The following is a 17,144-nucleotide window of genomic DNA, read 5'->3' as shown; positions in this document are numbered from 1 at the left end:
CCAGGATACTCCATTCCAACCCCCTTCCTACAACAGCCAGTTGGCATTCCAGGCCCACTGAGCATGCCCAGTCCTCACTGGGTGACTTTGAGGGTGGGGTGGAGATCTTCCTCTCAGGGTGCTCTTCCTCCTGAATATTTTTGTACTTCTGCAAACTTTGGGGCTCCATCAAGCTTCCCAATGCCTCTCTCTTATATGTGGTTGTTGCCATATGGCTGTGTAGGGGAAAGGCACTCACACTGGAAAGATTCTCTCCCTGAAGCACAGTCTCTCCGAGGAGTTTCCTATGCCTTGTGGTATGTTTCCATTTGATAAGATGGGCCTCTGTAACCACACCTGGGCCTGCGTGGATATACGCAAATGTCCCCTGTGGCTTGCTTTAACTCTGGATGTGTCTCCCCAATTGGTGCAGAAAAAAGGAAGCAAACTGAAAAGGGCATCAAGTCTGGAAGAGGGTGAAGATGACCTTGACTGTCAAGGGAACTTAGCCAGAGGCTCGGTACATTACAGCAAGTAAGTGGCAATGCCCTTTCTTTGAACACATACATGTGCCTAAATGGACTGGTTTCTTGATCAAGTCTAACTGGATGGGACAGAGACAGTGAAATGGAATGGGTTTAGGGTGTGTGTGTGTGTGTGTGTGTGTGTGTGTGTGTGTGTGTGTGTGTGTGTGATGTTTGTAGGCCTTGTGATTGCAGATCATTTTAAAAACATACAGACCTGGGCAGGGGGGAGCTCAGGATTTTCTGAGCCAGAGCTCAAGTCTGGAGCATCAATTGTGTGGCAATACCCGAGTCCTCCCCGAAGGAATAAAGACACAAGACACTTGGTATAGGGTTAATGGGCGTAAAAGGCCACAACTTTATTGATTACGGATGAAGAGAGGTATTGGCATAGGCATTGGATCTAACCAACTATATCTGACTCCAGCCCGCTCTGCTGGCAGTCTGTGAAGGGTTAACCACCATTGGATGAGTCCTGCGATGCACATCAACTAGGACCCATCCTGGGGCCACCATTAAGGGCGTGCCCACTGGCCCTCACCTTCCACGGCTTCGGACTTGGCAACGCCCCGGACTCCTTAAGGGAGTACCCTTCCGCATTTGGGGGAGGTGATGGCAGCAACCTCCCCCCCCCGCACCTGTATCTTCCATAGAATCCAATGCCTACCGCCAAAACCCCGAGTTGTGACGATTTGCATACGCGGTAGGCAAAAACCACAAGGCCAGAGCCAATTTGCCAAATGGGAAAAAATCCTACCAGGCCCCGGATGGTGACCTATAAAAGTGCGCAGCAACGTCAAGAGCAAACCTGCCTGCAAAGAGGGTGGGTGGGTGGGGAAAGCAGGAGCCGGGTCGAAGAAAGAGAGGCTGATTCCCCGCCGCGGGCCTGCTTAAATACACAGGCCACGCCCCCGCAAGGATCGGGATTGGATGAGCCAAGGGCACGTCGCGGCGGGGAGGCAGCCAATGGGCTAGGGGGAATGCTAGCCATTCCCCCTCCACGTGAAGTCCTCGTGTGCCCACAACATCTCCTCCCCCCGAACGGGAAGAGATTTTGTGTGGCAATACCCGAGTCCTCCCCGAAGGAATAAAGACACAAGACACTTGGTATAGGGTTAATGGGCGTAAAAGGCCACAACTTTATTGATTACGGATGAAGAGAGGTATTGGCATAGGCATTGGATCTAACCAACTATATCTGACTCCAGCCCGCTCTGCTGGCAGTCTGTGAAGGGTTAACCACCATTGGATGAGTCCTGCGATGCACATCAACTAGGACCCATCCTGGGGCCACCATTAAGGGCGTGCCCACTGGCCCTCACCTTCCACGGCTTCGGACTTGGCAACGCCCCGGACTCCTTAAGGGAGTACCCTTCCGCATTTGGGGGAGGTGATGGCAGCAACCTCCCCCCCCCGCACCTGTATCTTCCATAGAATCCAATGCCTACCGCCAATCGAGCCCCAGAGGGGGCTCGCCGCCAATACCCTCACAGCCGTAACCAATACCTAATAGCGCCTAAGATGTCAGCAAGCCACACATCATTTCCCGCATTCGAAAGATGCACGCCATCATCACGGTATAAGGTTGCCTCGGAAAACTTAATGGCAGGATGCGGTATCACATGTCCATTCAGGGCCAGAACCCTCTTGGCCACTGAAATATCCAGAAACTTCCTTGCTTTGTTCACAGCCGCAGGCGAAAAGCAGTCGCGCCAAACCCGCCTTTCCAGTAGCGAGGACCAAAAGACGGTTATTCTGGGAAAGGCAGCCAACAGCTCATCAAAGTCTTTGTATATAGTCCATTTCAAATCCTGGCCATTTCGATAAGCCAAATCATTCTCGCCAAGCTGCACCACCAAGGCATCAGGAGGGCCTTGCAAGGCCGCCCTAGCCTTCACCGCTGTCAAGAATTCGCTCCAACGCATTCCCCTCCTCGTAATCCAAGACACTCTGACCCAGCTTGGTAACCCCAAGTGGGGACCCAACTTCTGGTCATAGGCGCGCGCCCTGGCCCAGTGCACGATGCTGTGTCCAACCAACCAGATGTTAACAAGTTTTCCTGGAAGCAAAGCAGAAGGAAACATAAGATGACAGTGACCAATTGGGGGGGGGAGCTATTTCGCGGAGCGGAGGTATCCCCTATAAGCTTTGGACTTCCAGCGACCCAAATTTTTTATTCTCTCTGCGGACAAACCCAAGTGTGCTGCAGTTGTAGCGGCCCCAATGCGAAAGGAATGGGCTGCGAATTCTGAAGGAGGGAGGCCGCACGCGTCAAGCGCTTTACGCATGACACGTGTGAATTGATGTCGGGCTAAACAAGACCCATCTTGGTGAATAAGGAGTGGGCCCGGTGAAGGAGGTCTCAATTGCAAGAAGCGCCTAGTGTCTTTTACAGGACATGGGCCGCGCTGGCAAGTGGCGGGCAGACGCATTAAAGCACCTTTCCCATGCTGATCAGTTTTTGATTGCCTAATGCATAACACCAGTTCTTTATCCGATAAAGATAAGTCTGAAAGCATTAAGCCCCTGGCAGCCTGCACCAGGGAAGTCTCACAAACCACTTCGCCAATCCTGAGGGCGCCAAAAAAGGCTATAGAGTATGCCGCCGAGAATAATCTAGCCTCATATTTAGACCAACAAAGCTTTCTGAGTTGCCTATGAATCTGATATAATATGTCAAAGGTTATGGGTTTGCGCTTATCCTTACGAGGCGGCTCCAACCTGCGCCAGCCTTCGAGCGCTTTACGCACAAGGAAATCTGAACAAGGATCGGTTGAATGGGTGGCTTTACAGAAAAAGGAAATAGCGGATGTTTGAATATGTAGAGTTCTGGGTGCCCTACCCAACCTCCTTAGGTTAGCAAGGTACATCAAAACTTCTTGCGTACTGGGTGGGGATTTTACTCCCGAACCCGAGTTTTTTGCCCGAAAGATCATAAAGTCAGACCAGGCCTTTTTGTAGGTATTAAGAGTGGAGGGGGCAACCGACGCCAATACTCCCTCTAAGACGTCTCGTTCCCAAGATTCCACAGGTGTTCCGGGAACGCCTCCGGCAATTGCTGAGCCTCTGGTGCAAGAGAGCGGAAGCGGTCCATCTGGAAACGAGATAAGGCGTCCGCAATATCATTATTAACACCGGGTACAAATTTTGCAGAGAAGTAAATGTTTAACCGCAAGCACAACAGCACAAAAACGCGCAGCAAGGCAGACACTCTGGGTGATCGAGATGATTGTCTGGAAAGAACGCTAACCACGGCCTGGTTGTCGGTCCAAAAGCAAACCCGCCGGTCCTTGAATTCGTCCGCCCATAAGTGCACTGCTACAACTATGGGAAAGAATTCCAAAAATGTTAGATCGCGAATGAGGGGCTTCTTTCGCCACCGAGAGGGCCACTGCTGGGCACACCATCTACCCTTGAAATAGACTCCAAAGCCGAGGGAACCTGCTGCATCCGATTGCACCTGAAAATCCACCCTAAGCCTCAAGTTATCCTGCCACAGGGAGACACCGTTAAATTTGTCCAGAAATTCCAACCAAACTTTCAGGTCCGACTTGACCCCTTTGTTGAGGCGCACACGATGGTGGGGAGCACGCAACCCCGCCGACAGCCTAGCTAATCTTGCACAAAAGGGGCGCCCGGGGGATATCACTCTGCAAGCGAAATTAAGATGGCCTAACAGGGATTGAATTTGTTTCAAGGTCACCTTTCTCAAAGGAAGAAGTTCCAATATAGTCTGTTTTAGGGCCGACAACTTGTCCTGGGGCAACCGAGACGTCTGAGCAACGGTGTCCAATTCAATACCTAGGAATGTGATGATAGATACTGGGCCCTCCGTCTTGTCCGCTGCTAAAGGTACTCCCAGCTCGGCTGCTAGGGCTCCAAAAGATTCCAAAAGGTGGGCACAATCTGAATTAAGGGCACACCCACAAAAAAGGAAATCATCTAGGTAATGGGTCACACCCTCAAGGCCTGTCCTGAAGCGTAAGGCCCAGTCCAAGAAAGTGCTGAAGGATTCGAATGCAGAGCATGCAACTGAGCAGCCCATGGGCATAGCCTTGTCCACAAAGTAAGCTCCTTCGAATTTGAAACCCAACCACCTGTAATCGTGTGGGTGAACTGGCAAGAGGCGGAAGGCTGATTCAATATCGCACTTCGCTAGTAAGGCGCCTTTGCCAAATTTCCTGATTAGTTTGATTGCTTGGTCGAAGGAGGCATACTTAACAGTACAAAGCTCTTGGGGTATGCCATCATTTACGGAGGAGCCCCTGGGATGCGATAAGTTGTGAATTAACCTAAATTCGCCAGGGCTCTTTTTGGGCACTATTCCTAATGGTGAAACATGAAGATTCTGCATTGGGGGCTCTGCAAAGGGGCCCGCAATTCTATTTAGGCCTATTTCTTTATTGATTTTCCTCCTAGCTACCTCGGGCATTTCCCTCACAGACTTTTGATTAGGCGGTTCACCTGAAATTGGGGGTATGCTTACAGGAATTCTAAAGCCTTTTGAGAAGCCTTCCCATAGATATTTTGCTGCCTGCCTATTGGGATAGAATTGAAGTAATGACTTTAAAGGTTGAAGTTGGATGGGAGAAGAAGCCAGAGACAGGGACCAGTTAATATCGGTTGGCCGAGGGGCCCTGTCTGCCTGCTGTTCCGTTGCGGGGCCCCTGATGGAAGTTGCCCCTGCCACCACGAAAGGGCTGCCTACCTTTAAAGCATGCGGTCGCGGGGTGGGCACCCTGGCACTTTTCGCACTCATGGCTATATTTACAGTAGGGCCTTGCACAAGTGCCTTTATTAAATTCCCAGCAAACTAGGCGATGGTTAGGCTTTTTGTATTCAAATTTACCTGAGCGTGGACCTTCCATATTCTTCTTTTCAATGTACGGGTTCACGTGCTCTCCCCAGAAATTTTGGTCACGCAAGTCCCACCGTGTGGAGGATAGCAGGGATGCATTTCTACGAAAATCCTCATCATAAAGAATGGCCGGGCCTTCCCCTGCTAATGCATAGGCCTTCCGGACATGAGCCATGTAAGCCAGAAGGTGCATTGCCCTCTTAGGATAGCACGCCACTATAGTACCCATGTATACCTGGAACCCGTCCAGCCAGTTTTCAAAAGTGCGCTCAGCCCTGGGTTCCCTGTACCTGCGTTTTCCATAAGTACGCTTCTTCTCACCTTTACCGGTTAACTTTGAGGGTGGCAGGAGGGTAAAAATATCCACATAATCGCCGTTAAGAATTTTTGATCTCTTTTTACTAGACAGGTGATTTCCAAGTATAAAATCTGAAGACTCAAATGTGGAAGTTTTTACCTCCTCCACCAGAGCGCCATTTCTCCACTCCAATGTCCCATTAAAGGTCTTTCGGTGCGAATTTGCCCGCCTCTCATGTGCCCAGACAGGTAAACCCACAAGCTCCTCCCCCTCTCCCCAGTACCCATCCAGAGTTGAATCCTCATCGGAGCTAGAAGATGAAGTACCTGACTCATCATCTGGATCGACGTGCTTGGTCTTCTTTGTCTTCTTTCTGCCCGTCTTCTTGGTCTTCTGATTGTCCTGATGGTTAGAGCCCTGCCGCGATGGCGTTGCCCCCACCTGGTCCTGATTGTCGCTATCAGATGTAATCGACAGCCGACTGGACCTGGTGTCGGATGGCTGGCTTCTCAGGCAATTAGGGGTACCTGGGGAGGACTGGGAAACAGGAGCATTACCCTCAGAGGAAGATGCTCCCTGATCGGCCAAGCCAGCAGAAGTGGTCGCTGCGGGGCTTGATTGAGACCTAGTCGCCATGCGCTCGGCCTGCCCCGTTGTGAAGGAAGATGAGGTCCCGGGGCGCACCACCTGAGACGAGGGTGTATCAGCAATAACACTTTGGGACCCTACGGAAGAAATCTCCTGAATAGTGACACCTGGTCTTGAAATCTGCTGAAAGAAAGTTTGGAAGCCAGAAAACAGGTTGGCTACCGCCTCGGGAGGGACGGAAATAGGGGAGAACATTGGGGTACTGGGATTGTTGCTGGTCACAGGCTTCTTCTTTGGAGGAGCAGCAGAGGAGGCACTCTGCTTCCGCTTAGAAGGCATTGTCTGAAAAGGCGATGCCGCACAAGAGTCACCCAAATGAAACTTAGCGAAATACTCTAATTGCGATACCAAAGGTTAACAATGACTTGGAGCTAGCTGAAATAAGAGTAACAGAAAATACCTTACCCGCCACACAATCAGATGCAGGACCAGTGAAGGCGCTTGAGAAACAGCAACACTGGAAAGGAATTACACTTATAGCTCGTAGTAAATACTTATAATGGAACCACCAGGCCCCAGCGTGTGCCAAAGCCGGTCGGGTAACACTGCAAAAGTTTTAATAACCAGCCCCACACAGGAACGAATCAACCAAACATAAAAGCAGATAAGCAAATGTAACGCAGCCCGCACCAAATAATCAACCAAGCTTAGTAGAACAAAATAGCAGGCAACGCACACTGCTGAACTGAAGGAACCTGTTGGATGCAGCTGCAGTAAAAGCGAGGCAAAGGTTAATCTGAAGGACTAGGGGACCTGTGAAAAGGTACCCAGACCGGTACTACAAGTAAGCCACCAGGTGGGAGCCCAGCCAAAGAACTCCGAAAATGTCTATAGTGAAATAAACCCTTTTCAATTTACACCATTTATCACATAAAAACCCTATATTTAAATAAACTCTTTGGACGCAGCAGCTGGCACTGTAAGGATATGTTAACTGTAAACAGAAAGGCAGCCCTCACACTGTAGGATAAGAACACACAGTTGGAAAATGTGGGGGAAAGTCAAAGGCCGGAGGCAAATCTGGTAATCCCAGACTAGGCAAAAGGTCAAACATCCGATAGAACAAAGGGGAAGCAATCAGTGTATGCTAAGCGAGTAGAACACGATGGGAGGGGGGAATTAAGCACCGGATGGAGCGCTGGGCCGTTGCCAATCGATCAGCGTTGCCAGAGCAACGCTCCAAACAAAATGGCGACCGGCAGAAGAAACGTGGTACGCTCCAAACAAAATGGCGACGGGCAGAAGAAACGTAGTACAAAGAATAAAACAGCCCCGAAACCAACACCCCCACAAAATGGCAACTGGCAAACGAAACGTGGTACCCAGAACACACGGCCCAGAAAACAAAACACACCCCAGCCCCCACGGAGCGCGGACCCGCAGTTAAAGAAGGGGGGGTAACGAACAACGGAGGGGAGACTGCCTTAGGTGCTCCACCGCCCACGAGATCCTGGCCCCACAAATCCGAACCCCAGTACCGTTTGAAGCCTCAGGAGATGGGCGAAGCAGCAAATCAGCAGCCTGGACTCAGGTGATCCGCTGTAGGAATAGCAGGGATCGGATGGCAGCGCGGTCAGCGAGCGCTGTGACCACGTGGCCTGGCTCCGTGCAAGGAAAGGGAGCCCCTTCGCTGCCCGGGACTCGGTGAGAGGCCCGAGTGTTGCCGCCTTGCCGCCGCGAGCTCCGGAAGCCGCCGGGACCACGTGGCCTCGTTCCGCAGCGAGAAAGGGAGCCTTCTCGCCGCCGTTGAAGAGTCCGCGAGCCTGAAGGGATGCCGCAACGCTTCGCGCCGCGCGCTACCAGCCGAGCAGGTCCCGTGCCGTAGGCGAGCCGCCCCCGCTTAAAGCCTCAGGCGGGAAAGGAGGGGAGGGGGGAGGAGAGGCTTGAATGTGAACGCCGAAGCGAACGGGGGGGAAGGGAGGGGGGAAGAAGGAAAGGTTAGCGGCAGGGGATGGTAGCTGCAGCAGCGAGCGGGGCGGTTGATGGTATCGGCGACGGCGGGCGGGGGACCGCTAATAGCGACCGCGGCGAGCAGAGAGCGAGATTAGGCACCTAGAGAAGGGAAAAAAGGCGGCGTTGAAAAACGCCTTTGTGATTCAGCTTTTTCGTGAGGATCCTTCGACGAGGAAAGCAGGAGCCGGGTCGAAGAAAGAGAGGCTGATTCCCCGCCGCGGGCCTGCTTAAATACACAGGCCACGCCCCCGCAAGGATCGGGATTGGATGAGCCAAGGGCACGTCGCGGCGGGGAGGCAGCCAATGGGCTAGGGGGAATGCTAGCCATTCCCCCTCCACGTGAAGTCCTCGTGTGCCCACAACATCTCCTCCCCCCGAACGGGAAGAGATTGAGTAAAACATGACTCTTCACATGAGCAAAGAGCATTTAACTCGCTACCAACTAACCACATCCTCCTGCCACACCTGAAGGGCAAAGGATGGTCTGGAGGAAAATCTGAAGCTGCCTTAAACTGAGTAAGACCATTGGTTCATCTAACTCAGCATTGTCCACACTGACTGGCAGGCTTTAAGAAAAGGGTCCTTCCCAGCTCTACCTGGAGATGCTGGGGCTACACCTGGAACCTTCTGCATGCACAGCAGATGTTCCACCACTGAGCTCCAGCCCTTTAGCTAAGACAAGGAAAGCTGCCTTATCCTGAGTCAGACCATTGGTCCATCTAGCTCTCTATTGCTTACAATAGCCTTTTCCAAACTTGGGTCTCCAGCTGTTTTCAGACTACAATTCCCATCACCCCTGACCATTGGTCTTGCTAGCTAGGGATGATGGGAGTTGTAGTCCAGAAAGAGCTGGCGACCCAAGTTTGGGAAACCCCGGTTTACACCAACTGTCAGTGGCTTTCCAGTGTTCAGGCAGAGGTCTTTCCCTCCTAGCCTTACCTGAAGATGTTGGGGGGGGGGAGCAGGTTGAACCTGGGACTTTCTATATGCAAAGTTGGTGTTTTTGTCGCTTCAGCTGCAACCAGACGAAGTATATGGACAAGATGGAGTTCCACCATGCTTTTCTTTATTCCAATCTGTGATAAAATCTCCGGAGTCCAGATAATCCACCTACCTACTCACCCAGGGCTGATCCAAAACGTTTTGCTGCCTGTGAAGGACAACCTAGGGCCACTTCACCCTGTTCCTCATTCAGAAGCTTACCAGATTGTTCTTTGACTCTTACTTCAGCCTGGGTGGTTGGACATGGACTTCCACCATCCCGGAGAGCACCAGGCTAACTTAGGCATACACAGCTCTATCCTGCAACACCTTGCCACCATTCCCTTCCCCTAGAATCTGCCCACTACCTCATGAGAGGACCGACCCTGCATGCTCTTCCTGGCCAGAGTTATGAGAAAGTACCCTTTCTCCTTCTGCCCTGCTTTTCTCACAGGGAGTACAGTTTCCCTTTCATTGCACATCATCTCCTACCCAGAACTACATCATTTCTCTTGCTGTCTGCTGTGGTGGAATTATATGAGTGGTTATGCAAGTTACATTGACTGGGAGTCCCAACAGTGGAAGCCATGTGCACCCCAAAATTGGCGATTCCTAGAACAGGAAAAGGGGGGAATTGATCCACCTAGCAAGCTGCAAATGCTAGCCATGACGGAACAATTGCATTGTGGCGTTAAATCCGCCCCCCCCGTCACCATTATTTTGTTCCACTCCATTAATTTCAGCGCAAAGGAAACACAATGCAAATGGAGGGCAGGGGGGACATAATCAATTACATATCGTTTGCAGATTGAAAGCAACAGCAGCAGCAAATACTGATTGTATTTGCGGGATTGATTTCCATTCTGGACCTAGGGCAAAGGAATGAATATTGGCGATTTCCATTCCTGTTTCTCCAACATCCTTATCCATGATTGAAGTGGACTGGTTTGTGCAAATGCACACAGGCTGCCTCGTCCGCAAAACTCCAGACACAGAGTAGACCGTACTGAGCCAGATGAACTGAATTGGTGCATAGTAGCTCTTCAAACACCCATTATGAGTGTGATCGCCACTGTAGTTGAGCGATAGAGCACATGATTTTGTGTGCAGAAAGTCTCAGGTGCTGTTTGGTGCTAAAGTTTAATCAGAACAGCTCAGAGTTGATTTGACAATGACAACATTTTGTGTTCTATTTCCATGGCCACCTATTGTTTCACCAACTCCCACACACGTTGCCTCCTCCAATCTTTTGTTTGCTTGTTTCTTGCTGCTGCTGAGGATTTCAGTTCTCTTAATTCCCCAACCCCCCCTGGATCGGAACTGACGAGCGCAATGTGCTTTGTTCCTATAGAACAAACCGACAGAAGAAAACCATGAAATTATCCCGAGCACTCTCAGACCTGGTGAAATACACTAAATCCGTTGGGATCCACGACGTAGAATCTGAAGGTAGGCGGCCTGCTATGAGGACAAAATAAGAAGGGAAACTGTGGGTAACCTTGCAGGTATACACTGCAGTCCTGTGGACCATTTTTCTAGAAACAGGGATGGGAAAGAAGGCCTCGGTTTCTGTTCCACTCTGTATTCATCACATGCAGCCCTGTTTCTGTTCTGCTGCAGCTCATCTTCCACCCAAAACTATGTTATTCATCTCTGTCTGCTGTGGCAGAATTATGTAACAAGTATAGTTTACATTGTTATGTTATTCCACCGGATTCATTTTAGCGTAAAGGAAATGCAATGCAAATATGTAGTCCCTTGTGATCCAAAAGCAGAAACATCAGTGAATGCCGGTCGTATTTGTTAAATAACTAAAAGAGGAAATGCACTCTCCCCGCCTTCGTTCCAGTCTCTTCCAGTTGGCAAGTCTCCTCTTTCAGCGAAACGAAAGCTCACCAGATCCTCCAGCAAAAGCCGGCCCAGTATCTGCGCTTCAACCAACACCAGCTGTCGCGAATCTACCCTTCCTCCTACCGCGTGGACTCCAGTAATTACAACCCTCAGCCCTTCTGGAATGCTGGGTGCCAATTGGGTAAGGAGGAGCCAGAGGCAAGGCTTTGAGGAGCGAGGAAGGTAGATGGGAAAGCAGAAATGCTTCGCTGTCAATTGGATACTGTTTTGCCTACAAAGCCTGCTGTGTTTTAAACAAAGTGGAAACTTACTTTGAAGAAGTTTATGTTTCCACGGAACCTTCATCCAATTTGTGGGGGCCAAAACTTCTCCTGGTGCACTTTTCAATGTGCGAGTAACACTTAAGTAGAACCGCACAGTAGCCTTTCTAGGACATGGTCACAAATGGTCACCTGTACCATGTCCCCAAATTTCAGCCAGTTGCCATGCACAGTTTTTCTTCTGGAAACAAAAACAAAACCGCCTGCGGCATAAAACGACCCTGGAATGTATTTAATTCTGCCTTTACTAACCTAGCCCATATTAGTAGATTGGGGTAGTAAAACACCCTACAGGCTTTTCATAGACAAATGGTCAGGGAAAAGTTGAGAAATTGGCAAGTGACTTTCGACAAAAAAGGGTTACCTGTTCTGGATGGAGTTGCACTCTCTCTGAAGGAGCAAGTGTGTAGCTTGTGGGTCCTCCTGGACACCGTACATCTTTGTCGCTAGAGGCCCAAGTGGCTAGTGTGTGCCTTTTGCCAGCTTTGTCTAGTTCACCATTCCTGAACAGGAACACCATGTAGTCCATGCATTTGTAACCTCAAGGCTGGATTACTGTACTGCTCTGCATGTGGGGCAGCCCTTGGGTCTGGTTCGGAATTCCCTCAGATCATAGCCTTCTGCAAGAAAATAGGCCTTAGCATACAATTACAACATTTCCGCTAAAAATAGGAACCCGTTAAAACCTACTTGAACTTGCTTTCGTGGGAGGTAATTATTTCCTTCGCAATGTTGAATTAAGTACTCTCTGAATTTATTTCTATATTCACTTGCAATTCTTGCTCTCAGATAAGATGTTAATTTTACCACTGCAGCCAAGTCCCAAACTTTATTAATTGGGTGGCCTATCACTCCTTTGCAAATTTGCATGCTTTAGCACATTCCATTTCCTCTGCTTTCTTCTGCCCTTTTCTGTGCAGCCTGCTGATTCAGCTCCATCTCTCAAAAGTGAGAAAAGTAGCTGAATGCCACAGCTCTTCACATCAGGGATATTGCACAAAATAATATATATGTATATATAGATATATTTACTCGTGCCTGGATCCATTGCATCAAGAAGTCTGTCGAGGCACTTTTGCCTTCAAACGTGGCTGTATCTCATTTTGCTCTGACATTTTGCTTTTAGAAATGCGTTCTGCAATTTATCACATCTCTCTCTCTCTCTCTCTCTCTCTCTCTCTCTCTCTCTCTCTCTCTCTCTCTCTCTCTCTCTCTCTCTCTCTCTCTCTCCACCCTTCCAAATATTGCAGTTGCTCTAAACTACCAGTCAGAGGGGAGAATGCTTCAGTTGAACCGCGCCAAGTTCAGTGCCAATGGAAACTGTGGCTACGTCCTCAAACCCAAGTGTATGTGTCAAGGTAAGGAGAATGTAGGTTTCAGCTTTAACTAATGACGGTACCATTCTTACAAGCGTGCGCTGCAACAAAATGTTGTAGTGCGTTTTCAACAGGAGTGTGCCTGTTCAGGGTTGTAGCTAGTCAACCACACTGTCCCCAAGGACCCCACTCCCAAATTTCCTTCCCTACCCCCAGTTTCTCAACTGACATTTAGCATGTTGTGGCTACAGAGCATATTCAGTTGTCATTGGACTGATTAGGTGAGGAAGTATATGAATGATTTTGCATCCAGATTTCCAGAGGGCAATTTTTTTCCAGCTCCAGCACATGGTTTCAAGCAGTATAAGCTAGCAGGGCGTGTTGAATTTTTCAACTTTCAAATTCCAAAAAGAAGGGGTGCTAAAATGTTGCTACATGACCTGAGAATTCAAAAGGTATTTTGGTTAAATTAATATAATATAGTTTTGTTTGGTAAGTATAATGTTTGAAAAAATGCATACAAATCATTAAAAATGATTGCCAAGTACTTGAAGTTATATTAGATATTAATATTTCTTATTTATTATGATTATTTTCAGAATGTAAAATTAAAATTTAGTTTTCCAAAAGCAGTTTATGTGCTTCTTCATCAAACGTAGGCTTACCAAGCTTCAATGTTGTCCAGATTTGATTCCTCACACCAAATAACATATTTTTAAGACTTCTCACTGAAGAAATTTGCATAAATAAATAAATATGGAGGGAAAGGCAAGAAGTCAATGTTTAAAGAGAAATGTATAACAAATTTGGAATCTGGAATATATATGTAAAGATTTTAAAGTTTAATTTTATTAAAAAATTGACTCCGAAAAGAAATTTGCAAACATAAAGTTTCACTGTCTGAAATGACACATCCTAATAAGATAGGGAGATAGGAATCTGCCTTCTACAGAGTCAGACCATTGATCCACCTACCTTAGTACTGTCTGCACTGACTGACAGAGGCTCTTCCGGGTTTCAGACCCAAATTGCCAAGCCCCAGGCGACCCCCGGGAGGAATAATGACACCTGACAACGTGTTATGGGATTAAAATTGGCCGCAACTTTATTAAATTCTCAGATGTAGGAAGACCTTGGCTTAGGCATTGGGTGTTTATCCCTCCCAGTTCCCACCCGGGGATGTGGGGAACATCAGGGTTATCCAAAGTGTGTGGGGATTGGGCTGACTCTGGAGAACGTCTGTTCAAGCAAAGAGCCCAGCCCTCATTGCGCTGCGTCGTAGGGGAGAGCACTGACAACCCATTGGCGTATACGGCCAGTGCCTCCCCTCAAATAAACCCCTTTAATGGGGAACCCTGGGATCGCCGCCACGGGGGGTGGGTCACCGCTTCACACACACACACACACACACACACACACACACACACACACACACACACACCATTGAGGGAAGATAGACTAAAGGATTCCACCCAAGGCCTACAAACCGCCAAAGTTGTGACGTTTTGCAACGGGGAAGGCGAAACTTGCCAATGCAGGGAAATTTCTTCCCGGTCCCTCAGTGGCGGCCGTCAAAGCCCATAGCAGTACCTGCATAGCTGTAAAGAAGAAGATTAAACTTCAAAAGAAGGCACAAACTAAGAAAGGGCAGGGTGGGGGAAGTTCAGGAGCAGACTGAGGACCAGCAGTTAAGTTACACCCTCTATTGTGAGTGTGGGTGGGTGGTCCTAACTCTACCTGGCCAACTTCCTTAGCACACACACATACACCCCCGGCCGGGATTGGCTGATTGATGAGGCTAGGCGGGAACCTCCAGGTATCCAGCTCGGGGGCGGGGCAGCAAAGCCAGCTACCTTGCCTGGGGTCTAGTAGTCTCCGGGGGGGGGGCTGCGCACAAACACACAAAAGCCACCCCCAGTTAATGCGGGGAGCGGTCATTCCCAGCTCTAGCTGGAGATTCCAGGGTCTGAGCTGGAGATTCCAGGAGATTCCAGGATTCCGGGATTCCTGAGACCTCCTGCATGCAATGCAGATGCTCTAACACTGAGCTGCAGCCCTCCCACAAAGATAAGGAAGGATAATATTGAGCAAATGCCCATGTTCCTAAAGCTAACTAATGGAGTTAGACCGTTGGCTCATCTATACCTGTGCAGTTTCCCCTGGCCAGCAACAGATCTCCAAGGTTTGGGGCATGGGACGTTCCCCAGTCTAGCTGGATATGCTAGACTGCTCTACCCTGCAGGCTTTCAAAATCCCTTCAATCCAGATTGTGCTCCGCTCCTCGTTCACACTGAGCCTTTCCTTGCTTTGTGGCTCACCTGTGATGGATCTGTGTCTTTCTTCATCTGCTTAAGACCCGTTATCTGCTCTCCTGCACATGGCAGCTGAAGCAGGCATTTTGAACGGGGCTGAGCCATTGGCATTGCCTTCACACTGCGCTTCATTGTCGTGGCTGTCTGCAAGCCGCTGGGCTCTGATTAAATTAAATGGAATCTTGCTGTCTTGGCTCTGCTGACAAGCCTCTTGTCCTCTCCGCTGCCTGTGTTTCTACAAAACGAGAGATGTGCACTTCTTGTTATTCCTGTATCTCATCACAGGCTTGGAAGAATTAGCCTGTGTCATTAACTTCGAATTTACTGCCTAACAAGGCAGCTTCTTTCTCTCCTTTTGCTGGCCCGTAAATGGCATTTTGTGTTTGTCTGGTTGTAATTCAGTAGCCGATCTGTGATTGCAGTAATAAAGACTGATTGATTGACTTTTCCTTTCTCTCTGCTGCCCACTGCCTGGAAGAAGGAATCGTATCTGTTTGGTTTTAACAATCTCATTTGCAGCAGCACTGCTTGGGAATTCCAGCAAAACCCAAACAGATCAATGCCGTTCCAAAATGAGCGCAATTGGGAGAGTTTCCGTTTGCAGAGCAGGCAACGGTCTGGCTCAGTATTAAGAGAGCTTCCTATGCCAATGGATCGGCGTGTCCAGATGTTGATGCACGTAGTGCACATTTTACAAGCAACTTAGCTCTGCCTTGAATCTCTGCATATGTTCTGTGAACTCTTCTCAGGGATCTTCAACCCAAATTCCGAAGACCCACTGCTTGGCCAGATGAAGAAGCAGCTTGTGTTACGAATCATCAGCGGGCAACAGCTTCCCAAGCCCAAGGACTCCATGCTGGGAGACAGAGGAGAGGTATGGGCCTGGAGAGAGAGGTGCAGAGAGATCTGGGAAGAGCACAGTCTGGGAATCTGCTTGCAACGCAGCCACTGTGTGCTGAGAGCCCTCTGGCAGCGGGTGTCAGAACCAATTGCTGTAGGCAGAGTCTTGGTGCCAGTGACTGCCACAGCTCCACTCGCTTTGACAACTTGCCTTTACTTAAGCCAACCTCCAGTACTGCTAAGTTAAGTGGAAAGACAATCACAGGTGGCAATGGGTGAGAATTTCAATTCCATTCTCACTTAAACTTACATAAATGGTACTTTCTGAAACACTGGGGAGAACTTTCTGGTGGTAAGAGCTGTTTGACAGTGGGATGGACTCCTTCAGAAGGTAGTGGGCTCTCCTTCATTGGAGGTTTCTAAACAGAGGTGGGGTGGCCACTTGTCAGGAATACTTTGGTTGAGATCCCTGCGTTGCAGAGGGTTGGGCCAGGTGACCCTTGGGGTTCCTTCCAACTCTACAGTTCTATGATTCTGTGAAACAATGCTCAAACTGAAACACAACCATCCTTCGGAATTTGCCCTTCTGCTAATTTTACAACGCAGTTCTCCAGCCAAGTAACATGTGCAAACCCACATATGTTAAGAGTAGAGTGTGCATATAAATGCATGTATTAGTGCAGGCATGTCCAACAGGTAGATCGTGATCTACTGGTAGATCACTGGACATCTGTAGTAGATCACTGGTAGATCACTGGCTCCCCCCAAAGAAGCTCAACAACTATGGCTGCCCTTAAAAAAGCTCAACATTTTCACCCTGCAGCCCATCAAAATGGCGCTTTCCTCCTCCCTTAAAAAAACCACTCAAAAACTTTGACCTACCCCCTAAAAACAGTCCCTGCTCCTCCCTGAAAAAAGCTCAACAACTTTGACCTGAACCCCCCAAAAGGGGGTAGATCACTGCCAGTTTTTTAACTGTGAGTAGATCGCAGTCTCTTGGGAGTTGGCCACCCCCGTGGAAATGATAAACAAAAAATCCATTATATTAGGGGAAGTTGCTTTGAAAAGAATGTGTGTATTATGAGAAATTCACACTAAAACAATGATGTTTTTTTATGAGAACATGTATGTATGTATGTATGTATGTATGTATGTATGTATGTATACTCTCTATGCATATGCATGTGTGTAATGAATTGTTTGCAGAGTTCTTAAAATGGGCACAGGCTTTTATCTTTGCAGTCCTTTCTGATTACGGGTTTGG

General features: G+C 48.9%; 1 protein-coding gene across 3 annotated transcripts in view; it reads left to right on the top strand.

The window, feature by feature from the left end:
* Positions 1 to 17,144, top strand: part of PLCH2 (phospholipase C eta 2) — a 331,389-nt gene that overhangs the window by 276,079 nt on the left and 38,166 nt on the right. For all 3 annotated transcript variants that reach the window (XM_060276184.1, XM_060276182.1, XM_060276183.1), the window contains 5 exons: positions 413 to 513; positions 10,593 to 10,690; positions 11,091 to 11,273; positions 12,663 to 12,770; positions 15,790 to 15,914. In XM_060276184.1, the coding sequence (XP_060132167.1) occupies positions 413 to 513; positions 10,593 to 10,690; positions 11,091 to 11,273; positions 12,663 to 12,770; positions 15,790 to 15,914 (615 nt within the window). The remainder of the gene's footprint in view (positions 1 to 412; positions 514 to 10,592; positions 10,691 to 11,090; positions 11,274 to 12,662; positions 12,771 to 15,789; positions 15,915 to 17,144) is intronic.

Source organism: Zootoca vivipara, chromosome 6, assembly GCF_963506605.1.
Source record: "Zootoca vivipara chromosome 6, rZooViv1.1, whole genome shotgun sequence".
NCBI classification, from domain to species: domain Eukaryota; kingdom Metazoa; phylum Chordata; class Lepidosauria; order Squamata; family Lacertidae; genus Zootoca; species Zootoca vivipara.
Note: the sequence above shows the minus strand (reverse complement) of the source record. Positions and strands in the feature narration are given on the sequence as shown.